Source organism: Parasteatoda tepidariorum, chromosome 5 (genome assembly GCF_982258835.1).
Source record: "Parasteatoda tepidariorum strain Cologne lab strain chromosome 5, Ptep-v5.0, whole genome shotgun sequence".
Lineage (NCBI taxonomy): Eukaryota > Metazoa > Arthropoda > Arachnida > Araneae > Theridiidae > Parasteatoda > Parasteatoda tepidariorum.
This window is the reverse complement of record NC_141759.1, coordinates 49,323,688-49,338,134: the sequence shown is the minus strand read 5'-3', so window position 1 is coordinate 49,338,134 and position 14,447 is coordinate 49,323,688. Positions and strand designations below refer to the sequence as shown.

General features: G+C 29.3%; 1 protein-coding gene across 1 annotated transcript in view; it reads right to left on the bottom strand.

Moving 5' to 3' along the window:
* The window catches only part of LOC107444788 (uncharacterized), an 87,180-nt gene that overhangs the window by 12,171 nt on the left and 60,562 nt on the right, over nt 1–14,447 (bottom strand). The window contains exons 30-39 of the mRNA XM_087162771.1: nt 14,220–14,324; nt 12,144–12,275; nt 9,199–9,330; nt 6,579–6,722; nt 6,319–6,456; nt 4,526–4,662; nt 3,533–3,582; nt 3,171–3,334; nt 2,884–3,069; nt 1,068–1,202 (exon numbers count right to left, since the gene is read on the bottom strand). Coding sequence (XP_087018897.1) covers nt 1,068–1,202; nt 2,884–3,069; nt 3,171–3,334; nt 3,533–3,582; nt 4,526–4,662; nt 6,319–6,456; nt 6,579–6,722; nt 9,199–9,330; nt 12,144–12,275; nt 14,220–14,324 — 1,323 coding nt within the window. The remainder of the gene's footprint in view (nt 1–1,067; nt 1,203–2,883; nt 3,070–3,170; nt 3,335–3,532; nt 3,583–4,525; nt 4,663–6,318; nt 6,457–6,578; nt 6,723–9,198; nt 9,331–12,143; nt 12,276–14,219; nt 14,325–14,447) is intronic.

Below are 14,447 nucleotides of genomic sequence, written 5' to 3'. Positions count from 1 at the left end.
TCGAATCCCAGTGATGACTGGTCGATACTAATTTCGCACTCCTCGACTGGACCAACCACAGTGCTAACGTTAAATATTATCAGTGGTAGACGTATCATGGATTTGAGTCCCTTTGCTTTCTGGCTTACCGTGGGAGGATTTCGTGGTTTTCTTCACCTTGCATGGCAAATGCGGGTTAATTTTTTTCGAAAAGTCCTCTAAGAAGGAAAATATCTCCTAATATTTTTTCCAGGAGTTCCCTTGTCTCCTGGATTGCGTTTAAAATTACATGGCTTCGGAGTTGAACATTAGTATTCTTAAATCCAAAATTGGGTTGCCTGTTCGATGGTTATAAAATAAAATATAATCTCCTTTCGCTACTGAAAATCATACTATTTAACGTTGTCTTGCTTATGTGCATAAATTTTTATCACAGTTAATCAATTATATGCATTCTGCTGCGCAGTCCTTTTAACTCCCTTTAACCCCTATTAGTCCATGATCACATATGTGCCATCGCACGGTTTTCCCAGCACGGCCCATGGTATCATATATGAAACGAATTTTTCTGACAGAAGTGGCACAAGATCACACAAATATGATCAATCTTATATTGTATCTCGTATAACACGTAAACGGACTCTTTCGTACGTATAAACTCAGAGCGTATGGACCGGTTGAAGCGCTTGTTTCTCTTTCTCTGGCCAGGAAAGGTTAAATTAATGAATGAACTGTATCATACAGCAACATATGTCAATTTTTTGTTTGGTAAGCATTTATAAATAAGTAGAGCATTGTTGTCCATAACTATCCAATTCAAATATTTTTCTTAAGGAAACGTTTAATAGACACGGTTTGAAAACAAGTTAATGAAACTATTCGAATTTAGGAAATAAGTCCGCAGGTATACTCAGCTTAAAATTTATAGTGCTGTGACAATTAACCAAAGGATAAAAACAGTTGAGTTCAATTATTATGTTCAAACAGTAATATTCAAAAAAATGTGAAAATTGAGTTTTCAATTTTTAATATGCATGCAGGAACATAATACTAAAACATTCGTCTGCGTACAATTAAAACTGGCTTACCAATGCAGCCATCTTTCTTTACATTATCTGACTTATCCCTGAAACCATTGTTACAAAAGCAACTATAACTTCCTGGTGTGTTGAAACAATGTGAATTCTTTGGGCAAGACGTTGCTTTCAAGCATTCATTAATGTCTGAAAATAATGATTTATTAGTATTTTTAAATTATTTTTCTTGCAAGAAATAAAATGTTCTGAAACTGCATTAATTTTTTATTATCTATAACGAATAATTATTAGATTATGATAGTATATCAATTATGACAGTTAGCAATACACAAAATATTAATAAATAAACAGCGTTTACACGGCTGTGAGTTCTGCCATTCAACCAGGCCTAGGAACACAATAGTCTCTCTCTATATAAAGAAATTTTCCAGCCACAAACTTTAAGGCAGCCTGTTGCTATGGAAACAAGGAAAATCGCATTTCAAAGAGGGGAGCTTTGAAATAGAAAAAATTGAAAATAATATCTGTTTCTTTTATATACCCGAGCCAAAACCTGTCTTAAATATTGACCCATCACACTTACTTGAAAGATTTAAACCTCGTAACCATAGTTACAGCAATCGCTTCAGCACAATATGATGTTAGCACAATATGATGAATGCTTCATGATTCATGTTTCAACACAATATGATGCATGCGCTAATTATAATTCACATTTTAGCCTGATTAGTAAGCGATAGTTACTTTTCTGCACACACCAAATTGCTCCTAACAATATACCTTTAATTTTAAACATTATTTCGAAGAGTGTTTACTAAGCGAAATTATTTATGCGCACTTCATACATGCACTTCAAGAATCATAATGGGAATATTTTGTAGTGCTAAGATTGAACAGAAAGGTAAGCAAACGACTCTTCTTAGCAGAATCAGTGAGGAAATAGAAAAGAAGGATAAACGGATCACCTGAATAACTTTAGCGTGGCTGATCGTATGTTCAGTAAAGTGTTATGGAAATATTTCAAAGGAATCTCTTAAATTATGTACAATGCACAAAAAATATATACACAAATAAGAAAAGTTGCCAAATGTAAATAAATTTTGATCTAAAGATCTATCTTCACGTTCTGGGAATCGATCTTGATGATCCGAGGGGGAGACCTCAAATAATCTAATTAGTGCAGACGATATTTTAAGCTACGAAATCACACAAAAACGTATTTTCTCTGAATAAACGTACATTGTTTTTGAGGGGATTTCTGATCTCTGACCCCCAAAATATAGTCGCAATAGGGATAAGTCGCAATCTAGGAAATATGGTAACAAGAGTTTTGCAAGGAGAATGCTCCAGAGTTCGGACCCCTTAATGTTAAGTTTACTTTTTGCGCATTTCACCATGTTTCGAGAAGTTTCTAAGTGAACTGAAAAATTTTTGCACGTAATTATATAATTCATTTAACCAATTTTAGCAAATATATATTTTACTTCATGACAGTTAAAAAAAATTATGATCTGTAAGGTATAAAGTTTTTTAAGGAATACAATTTTAAATGGAAAAGTACAAAACGTGACAGAAATCGGTCGAATAGTTCTTGAGTTGTTGAATTTTAAAAATACTACATTTTTGAAATGTTTCTGCCAAACTTATTTTATGGTATCGTTTGTTAACAACGATACCCTAAAATAAGTAATGCTTTGTTAAACACCTTTATTTTTGACTCAGTGAAATCTATTTTCGGTCTTACGTTGGTCAATTTCAGAAACTACTCATCCAATAGACTTGTTCTACAATTAAATATACAATTAAATGTAGTAGAATTAGTTGAATTTTGGAGTAAAGAAAGAAGGAGAAGTATAAATACAATTACCTTCACAATGATCGCGTAAGCTCTCTTCTCCTTCAAATATTGGATAAACACTAATAGCAGAATAGCCGTCTTTGCAAATACAATCAAACAATTCATTGTTCGTTCCTTTTTTTCTGCAATTTGTTGTTGGCCCACATATTTGATTTTTTACACTTTCTTCACAAGGATCTGTTAATTTTAACACTCCTAATAAGGGTATAAAAGAATCGGAAAATAAGATACATGTAAAATATTTATGTATTTCATATTACTGAGACAAACACTGATTATAATTATTTTCTTGATACCTTTAGATGGCCTTTTCATGATTAGATTTGATTCTATTGTGCAATAGTCTGTGTTTCCCAATGGAATACAGAGAGAAGGATCAGCAATTGAATCTAATAATTTTTCATCTGGTTTTGTTTTAAATTTCATTTCAATCTCACATTTGAAATCTTCTCGATGAGTTCTATAATGTAAAAGAAATCGATAAAAATTTAGTCTTAGATAATGAAACAAAAAATTTAAAAAATAGATACTTAAATAAATACATTGTGTAAGAGAAAAATAACAAGCTGAATTAAAATTAATAGAATAATATCAGTTCACTTTAAAGCTTATTTATAAATCCATTACATTTTTAATTTGAATATTAAATATTACTTACTCGCAACCCAATATGAAAAAGTCAGAATCTTTACCAAAAGCAATTTTCAGCTAGAAAAAAAATAAAAAATTATCAAACGAAAAATGTCCCAAAGCCATTTTGGATAATGATTAATACCTAATTTTCATTATGTTTTTAATTACGATTCGTTTTTATTTATTTATTTAGGATTTGTCGGTTCTTGCGAAGCTACTTTCAGTTTATACTGTTGTTTTGCTTGTACAGAATAAACAAAACAAAGCGCATGGGAATCATTGAGCCATGGGTATCTAAAAGAAATTTTGCATAATATTAGCGTGCATTTTAATACTTTGGGGGAAATTTCACCTTTGACAACAATGTAGATTTCGTAAGCTATAGTTTTCATGAGAAAATTGTTCACTTCCGAAATTTCAATTGTGAACGAATCTAGTTGCTTGCTAAAAGTTAGGCAAGTATCAAAATATTACTTTTAATAACATTTTACCATTGAACAACAATTGTTTATCCTTATTTTTTTTAAAGTTTTGACAGTAAATTTTTAAATTTTCTTAAACACAACCTATTAAATCAAAATCTACAGGAAGAGTATTCTTGTTTTCGAGTGGGCTGACATCAAGAAAAGAAAATCTACTGAAATAAGTATACTTCACTGTTTTTAGGATTGCTGATTACGAGTAAAAATAAAAAGTTTGGCATTAAAGAGTCTTGAAAACAAAAATAATATAAAATTTGTTTGTTTTTTTATTCTCGAATATGTAAAATATTTCGTTCTTGCTAATTTCCAGTGCTAATCCATTAGCAGACTCTTGTTCAAAGGCATACAATAACACATAAATAATATTAAATTTTTATTAAAATAAGTGAGTAGTTTAAAGGAATGAGTGCAGGGGAGCTACTTTAAGGTTATATAGGGGTCCAAAAATAAAGAAAATGTTTTATGACAGTTCCGTTTGAGGGAAAATGATGTCGTTTGATAAAATTATCAGAATTACATCAAGCTGAGAAACTTACCGATTTTTTGAAATCTTTGTACAATGCAACATAGTCCACCTGGTTAATAGATCTTTTTGGTCTTCTTATGTATCGTCTTATAGGATTTTCATATGTTTTTCTAGGGACGGTGAAATTACCAGTGTAGGAATGTTTCGCTGTTTAGAAACAAGATATATATTATATATATGTAGAGAATTGGAAGACAATAATTAATTTAAGAATTAAACTCAGCAAATTTAAAAAGGAAGGAAAATAATTATAACAGCGACATCGATAGCGGAGAGCTGCCTACACGCATCGTTGCAGAACCAAGACAGATTGCTACAATTAGATTGTTCGATAGAAAGAAGAAAGTTAATTTCATATTTGGTACTTTTACCTTCTGGCTTTTAACACGTAAGTAGGTGGTTTTAATGACGGATGATGGTGAATTAAAACTACTATATATATATATATATATATATATAAATATATATATATATATATAAATGAAGATAAAACAAAGGAAAATTACAGACATATGAAAAAAGGGAGGGAAAGAAAAATAATAATTAAAAAATAACAAACAACTGGAAAAAAAAGGATAACATTTTTTTTAAAAATCCATAAAATAAAAGATATGATCTTTTCATCAGCCCACACGATTATATCCGCAAAAAAGAGTGCTTTCTGATCAATATAGCCAAAGCAAAATATATTAATACAATAGTGTGAGGAGCACTCAAAAAATTTTTTACAAAAATTACAACAAATAAAATAGAACACAATAAGTAAAAATAACACGTAAAAACAGAAAATAAAATAAAAGAAAAAAAAATAAAACAAAATCTATAAAGCGAGTAGCGAATTCAAATGTACTTACATGAACGGGATATATATATATATATATATATATAATAAGTTAAAAATAAACTGCAACAAATAAACCATTGAAATAAAATATTCATTATATAAGTTCATTTTAATTCGCTACTCACTTTATAGATTTCCTTTTGTGTTTTGTTCTGTTTTTTTCTTAATATTTTATTTTATTTTTTTGCGCGATATATTTTTTACTTTATGTGTCTATTTTGTTTAAATTTAAGTGCTCCACACAATATTGTATTGATATATATTTTGCTCAGGTTATACTGATACAATATTAGAAATTACTCCTTTTTTCGAATATAATCATGTGAGCTGATGAAAATATTATATATTTAATCTTTTGTTTGTTTTCCGGCTATATAATATTAATTTTTAAATTTTTTATTTTTTTTAAATATTGTGACTCAATAATTTTTCTTCTTCTCTTTTAATCTTTGTTATCTTCATTTCTATTAATATATATATATATATATATATATATATATATATATATATATATATATATATATATATATATATGTATATATATATATATAAAAATAATAGATTTCAATTTTATACTTATTGTTGTATTTTAAACGATTAAATAAGTAATATTATTAAAGTAATAAAATTCTCATCGTAGATTGATTTTTACGGTAAAACTTGTAACTATGCACTTTAATTTATTATTTTTTTTAATTAACTTTAATAACTCACTTTTAAATTTTACTTTGTGTAAATATTTCAAGTTAAGCAAGAATTAGATGCAACGTGCTCATCAAAAATCATGCACCATGAAATTCGAAGTAATCCAAACAGATCGGAAAAAAATGACATAAGAATGGAAATGAGAAAAAGTTTTAAAAAAAAGGAGGCAGACAATATATTGTGTGTTTAAAGCATTATATCTGAAGTATTAGGGATGTCATTTTATATAAAATACCATATCAGTAGGAAAATACCTTTAACACATTTTTTCTTATTTGTATCTTCTTCAAACAATGGGGGACATTTGCAAATGTTATTATACTTATCATCTAATATACACTTGGCATTCATTTTCAAGCAATTCTCTTCATTCTTTTTAATTTGACATTTGTCTGAAATAAATAAAATAAATTTAAATATTACATTTCAATTTTCGCATAGATAACCATTCCACTTTAGTTTATTCATCGATTCTATATATATTGAAAAAAGATAAATAATTGAAAACACATACGAACGCAGAATCCGTTTTCATCTTTATCATACCCATCTTCGCAGTTACACGCATAACCTTCATTGAAATCTGGTGCTTCAACGCATTGAGCATTGATCTTGGCGCACTCTTTGCTTTTACCTCCTTCCGAGCACATTTGCTTAACTGAAACACAAAGGTTAATGTTGATAAATAACAATCTGCATATCCAGTAAAAAAATACTGAAAAACTCTTTAAATTAACACTCAAAACTCTCTAAATGAACATAATATGTGACTCTTTTAAGCTTTTTTTTTCACGCAACTTAAACTGCTTTTAATCAGTTAAATGTAAAAATACTTAGTAAAAAACAGAAAATTGCTTCAAAAGTTGTTTTTCAGTGTCATTGTTGATTTCCAAAGTTTTTCTCTGCCCCTTTTGATTTCTATCCGCCTTCTTAAACTTACTGAATGGGAAAGTGGAAAACTACTTTACACCAAAGTGATGTCCACGGACAATTTCGACCGTAGTGAGCCGCCAAGAATGTTTCTTTACACTACTTGGTGTGAAATAGCTGCCACCATTTCAGGAATCCTGTATTGCTAATAATTATAATTACAGTAGGAGCCGAGTCAGCCTGGTCAGTAGGGCACTGGGTCCATGCCCGAGGGTTCGTGGGTTTGAACCCCACCGGCCCATGTAGTGAAATTTAGACTGATGCACGTTAAATCTCTGGAGTCGCAAAGATCTCCATGTGCCCATTACAAATCAAACCTCTGTGGGTACTGAATTGGAGATTGATCGTTCTCTGATTCAGGTCAAAATTACGATCTGTGGATGCACGAATGGAACAATGGAGCCGCCCTATAAACGAGCGTGACGTATGGGCGTGACAGAAGTCGAATTCTTTTCCATAGATGGCGCCACTAGAAACCAAGAACAATCGCACCCCTCTGCCTTAACTGAATTCTGCATACCTGAACAGTAAGATAAGCTAGTCATAAGAGTCAGTAAGGTTATTTTTACAAGTCGAGAATGCATACGTACACATATTCTTACTCTGAAATTAGTTTGTGAAACAGCTATACGCATTGTACAGAGAGGGAATATTAAGACGAATTTGAAACAGGTTTAAAAAGATGCACTAGATAGAAATTATACATTATCAAATTGTGCTTGTTTTTAAAAATTAAAATATAAATACCCTTGTTACACAACTTAAACCATACATCACATATTTTAACGGTCAACTTTAGTTTCTGTAGGCGAGTAGCCACATCGAAGAAAGCCACAAACGCAAGCCAATTAGTAATTGATTGTAAGCAATTCCAATCCAATTACTATCCATATTGAGGCAACGTAAGAGCTTTTAGAAATGAAAATGTTTAATGTATGGTATAAATGCGCGTAATCTGTATTTAGCTTTGTTGCATTTTAAGTGTTTAGAGCTTTCTTATAGATTTTCAGTTCTATATAAGAGCTTGATTTAATTGATTTGCTCGATTCGTCAAAAGTGTTTGTTCTCACAATGTTTTCGGTTGTTGAATATCAAATTCAGAGAGATATTGCTCCACGGTTTTAACAACGTATAAAAAATAGACCTATTATGTCCTTGTTATATAGTTTCCACAATTTCTAAAGTTTCATATATTACCAAAGGTTAGCGGAAAGTTTTTCTAATGGAAAAGTACATAACTCTACTGTGTAAGAAGTACTGAACAGGGATTTTCATAATTACCTCCGGGATTTTTAAAGCCTATAATAACCCCAAAATAAAACAAAATACAACATAAAATGACCGTTTTAGTAAATTGAACATTACGTTTCTTGTTTTCAAGGTGTACATCAATTCAACAACCAAATTCTCACTACAGTCTTCTAAATTTCTTTTGTGGCTTGGAATCGTGTAACAATCACTGCTCCTTTGTTTTTTTTCTTTCTTTTTATAAGGTTTTCGCCACCTCTTAGAGGTGACGCTTAATTGTTGACGCTGTTCCAAATTTCACAAATTCTGAGACAGTAAATCCTTTCTTATCTCATAAAAAATTACTTTATTTTATTGAATGTTTTCAGAAAAGTTAATGTTACCACAGCTATCTTTAAGAAGAGTTTGATGAAAATAAATATTTTTTTTCAAAATATTTAATAAATAAATAATTTTTAATAAATTTTTTTTAATAAAATAAATATATTTTTCATGGATAAACTAGTTCTTTATCATCGTTTTCAAATTGATTGATGCATAGAAAGTATTGTTAATTATAGCAGATATATAACAAATATTGTATACGTGTTCAACAAATAAGACTTAAGTTTATATTATCTGAAACTAATGCTTAGTAATTGCACCTCAAATCCACCTATCTAATTTGACTCATCATTATTTCCAAGACCAAGGAAAGGCATGATTGCAGAAATGTGATCAGTCCACCACTTCTACTCTCCATAAACGCTGATACACACTGATCTAAAACTGGGTAGACTTCAAACGTGACTAGTGTTTAATCTCAAGGCAGCTCAGTGCTTTTAATTACTGAGCTACAGAGGCTCAATACAAAAAGTGCATATCTTCTGAACACTTGTGTTCTCTTTGAATTTAAAATAGGCAATATTATTCAAATGGGTTAAATTTTGAGCCCAAAATAGTGAAAAAATACTTACGTTCACAGTGGATTCCATCAGTAGATTGTTTAAACCTTCCTGTACAATTGCAAATAAATCCATACGTTTCGTGCGGGCTGCATTCATCATTTGGGCAAGTACCAGGAGGCAATTTATTTGCAGAACACAAGTCTAATATAAAATGTAAATTATAAAACTATTAGACAAGTTAGTTTAAAATTTTGAAGCATTTATGTAATATTGATATAATAAAAAATTATAAATTTCCCTGACGAGTACAATAAACAATGGACTTCTATTGTATTCTTATCAGTAAAGTGATAAATTTGTTATTCCCAAAAATATCAAAGACATTTCTATATAATATGGTCATAAAACATATATTTTTTGAACATTTGACAAAAATAAGTCAAAAAGGTATACACAATTTCGTTTTTTCTTTTCATAGCTATCGTATTTTGTAGAATCACTAGAGAGGAACAAGTGATAAAATCATCATAACCAGTGTGACTAATCGAACTTCGATGTGTATGTTTTAAATGTCTTTTTTCTTCTTCTCTAGTCAAACAGGCTTCGACGTTTTTAGCCCACTCTGCCTCAAATTTGATTTGTTAGATTTCGATATAATTTTTGTTTTTTCTTGATTAAAAATTAATTTGGGACACCGTTACTTTTTGCTCATAATAGTAAAATTTGTTCATCCAAAACACATAAAATAATTCCGATTAACTTTTTAATAGTTTAACTATTTCATTGATAAATACACAAGTGGGCGACCTTTGTGCTAAAATACAAATTAAGGCAAACAACGTTAAAGAGTACAAAAAAAACTTCAAGTTGCACTGATGAGGGTTGCCCTTTGAGCATTCGAAACAACTGTCTGTATTTTATATATATTTTTGTGCTCTTTAACGTTGTTTGCCTTAGTTTGTATATCATTGATAATAATCACAACATTTTGATTTGTAAGGTATACAAATTTTTACATAATTTTAAACTTCACAGCTGTAAATGATGAAAAGCAAAATTAAACGACGTTGGCTTGAGAATTTTTTCTCTTCAGTAATTTCTAAGTCTCAATATATATATATATATATATATATATATATATATATATATATATATATATATATATATATATATATATATATATATATATATATATATATATATATATATATATATATATATATATATTGGTTGGTTGCACTGGTTTACTTAAATCTAAAAGTTATAGTTTCTGTCCTCCTTACATTACTGCGCAGTGGAAAATTTCGTGTATCTGAAAGACAAAAATATTGACGCAACTACGTAACACCTAAGAATTATTCTACGAAGTGCCACTACGTTAAAAAGCAATCATAATTCATGGTGCAGTGAAACACCTAGCATGATCTTTTACACTACTGGCTATAAAGTAGCCATTGCAGTTTTGGTTATTCAGCAACACTAAAATTTATAATTTCATTAAGATATATGATGCACATAAAAATCATTAAAATTATTTTTATGTGACAATACAAAATAAGAGTCATTACTTAAGGTTACATTCATAGGCTAATTTTTGAAATAAAATTAGTCTGTAAGTCAAACATACGTGTAGCACAGAGAGAATATAAAGACGAATTCGAATGAGGCTTAACAGAACGGAAGTGGAAAGAAATTACTCATTATAAAATTATTCAATATAGTTTACAAAAACCTAAATTTAAGATATAAATATCATTAATACCCTACAAAAGCATGCATACATGCTTTAAAGGCCAGCTTTAGTTTCTATAGATGAAAAGGCTCACACAAACAGAAGACAATGAAAAGCACACGGTAACTCGTTATAGACTGTTAACAATTACAAACTACATACAAAACGAGCAAATAATGGAGTTTTCTGAATGGGAAATATTGTGTAAAGAGGCATGATCTGTAAATGTTATACATTTTAGGTGTTTAAAGCTTTTATACAGCATTTAAACTGTATATGAAAGCTCAGTTGGATGTTTACTTACAGAAAAAAATGTTCCTTCTCATAACTTTTTGGGTTGTTCAACATTGAGCTCGAAGAAATAATACATCCCATTTTTTACAATACACTAGTGATGTTAAGAACAGATCTTCATGACTTCTACTATTGTTGAAAGTATTATGTCATACTATTGTTAAAACGAAGAGAAAACAGAATATTTGGATGGGAGTGGATTTAAAAACGACTTCACATCTAAAATCCTAATGTTTTGCTCTTGCAAATTTGCTCTGCTCCCAAATACTTTTTATAATGGAAATTCTTGATCGATTTATAAACAAGTGAGGACCATACAGATTATATAACATAAAAGACAACATTTATAGAAGAGTCTATTTAACGAAAAATAGGGTTTTACAGAACGAGAATAAAATATTTTTGGGATAACAAAGAATATTTTTTTCGATATATTTTATTTATTTCTAATTTCTATTTATTTTATTTTTCACTTATTTCTTTCGCCTTCCTATTATGTTTTTTTTTAACGTCTTACAGTGTTTCATAATAGATTATTTTATATTTAGTATTGCCATCTTCATATCACTTAAAAATAAGTAATGCTAAAAAATTAACGAATTAAATGATTAGCAATTTTTTAGTAATTTTGCATGCCTAAAACATATTTTTAACTTAATTAAAATAAAACCACTTTACACATATGGCAATGAATTTCGTCTGATAATTTTCTAAAGAAAAAAGAAAGCGCTTTATAACATAAAAACGCTTTATAACACAAAAGCCATGAACAAACTGCTGTTCTTAAAATATTGTAATGTAATTATATATTATATATTGATGTATTGCTCTCCTTTTTTATTATTATTCAGTTAAAAAAAACATTCGATGATCTGTCGAACATAATAGTTAGAAGGAAATAATTACTTTAATACTAACACTTAAACATAAAAAGTCTTACAATTTATAAACAAGAAAATAACAAAATACAGTGAAAATTTTTTTTTACCAGTGCAATTTTCCTTAAAAGAGTAATGTGTTTTTTCTGGACAAATACATCTCTCAACATCTCCTTCTTTTAGACATTGCCCGGGCGAACATTTAGCACTGTTTTTGCACGGATTGGTATTATCTTTCAGAACTGAAAATAAAATGCATATTATAACTTACAACTATATCTGCTGTATGACACTGACTATTATGATGACGTAAAATATCCTTAGTGATAGACGAATCAGGGGTTAGAATCCCTTTTCCGTCGGGCTGGCCGTGTGTTTTTTTTTTCCTGTTTTCCTCTCCGTGTAACGCAAATGCGGGTGAGTTCCTTTAAAAATTCCACCACGAAAGCTAGTTTTTCCCAATGCTTAACCAATGAGTTTCTGGGTTAAACATCGTAAAAAACTAGCTGGTTGGGTTCAAAATTACAAATCTTCGGAGTTGAACAGCGATAAGGGTAAACTCGGAATTGGGGAGACCGTTCAAAGCTGGCTATAAATAAAAAATAAAATATTTACCGTAGATACAGTAGAAATAAGTTTTTTGTGGCAGACTGAAAAGAATGAGCACCGAAGGAAATTGCTGATTATCAAAATTTTTGACTATCGACTATGGTTAATCTCGAAAGAAAACATTATGACAAATGTTGCTGAATATAATTTATCTTTTGCGTTACAATTCTTAAAATTTGTTTTAGCTAAAATAATAACGTAACGACATAGGATGGGAAAATAAATAAATAAATAATAATAATAAATAAATGAATAAGAATTACAATGAAAATTAATGAGAAATTATAAAATTAAATTAAAGTTACCTATTGAGACATGGGAAAATTGTGGTAAATTCTGAATATCATAGGTTTATGAATTGTCACTCTTTCTTTTGTTTTGTTGAACTCCTCATACTATTATTATTAATTAATAGTAAATTTAATTTAGTAATTAGTGAATTTAATGTTATAAAGCAAAACTAGGATTATGCAACGTATAATAAAAAAATAAAGGTTGCGAAATTGGGGCTATGAATGTGTTGTATGTTATTATTGGGATACTTATTCTTTTCGTAAGGTAGTAAAAAACCTATTAAAACAGTACCTTTATTCGACATCTATTTTGCCACAGTACTTATTTTCATTACGACAGCACTTATAACGTCAACACCAGTACTATTTAATACCCTCATTTAATTAAGCATCTCCGCGATGCCAATAATATCATGGCGAACTCTTACGGACATCAAAATAAGCACTGATATTAGTTCATTCGCCAAAATGATTTTAAAATTTTTAGTGATGTTAATATATATTTCTTTGAATTAAATTTACTTAACTTTGATAGTAGGTACAGGGTGAAATTAAAAAGTAGGGTTTTTTTAATAAAAAGCAAGACAAAGGTATATCTATGTATACGTAATAAGGATAGTAGGAAACCCATGAAAATTGTCTTATTGTGATCGTAGTAAATGATTAATTAATTTTAATAATAAATACTACTGATTTCATGTTAATTGATTATTTGATTGCTACTAAATATGCATGCTAATACCAATATTACCACTTATATCGGTGTAGATATTGTGAAAATAGGTTTTTACGGCCAAAGGAGAAATACCTGATATAATTGTAAATTATGGCAAATTTTAACTATCAGGAGTTGACTTTAAGAAATAGCATTATGCTAAATGACATTGAATATAATAAACCTTTATATGGAATTTCTAAAAATATATTTTGCTTAATTTGATTAAAGCTATTGGAAAAGGAAACAGTTACAGAATACTATTTGGATTTATTTTATCTTAATTGTATTGTAAATGTCAGTTTTGTGCATTATTTCATAGAGTTGATTAAGACCGACTTATTGATTATTTACTTTTTTTTCATCACGCACAAAGAACAGGTATTCAGCTAGTTAAAAACAAAACAATTGACCAAACAATGATAAAAAATTTCTCAAATTAAATTCAAATAAAATTAAATTATTATAGTTTAGTTAAGCTTATTTCTGCAGCGTAATGCTGTATACATTGCAACAGAATGTGCTTGAGATTAATACTTTTAAGTGTTGAAAATGTTAGGATCACTTACCACATCGATGTTCATCTTTCACATCATAATGCTGAGCATCACATGAGCATGTTCCTTCATTACATTTCTGTTCACATTTTGGAGTTCTTGTCGCACAAGTGTCCTCTAAAAGAAATGTACGAAAAGAATGTAGAACATATTTACCATACTTTATATGATATGAAAAAAAAATGACTGCAGGGTATTCCGTAATGATCTTGTGTTGTGAAACTGAGTAATGGGGCTAAA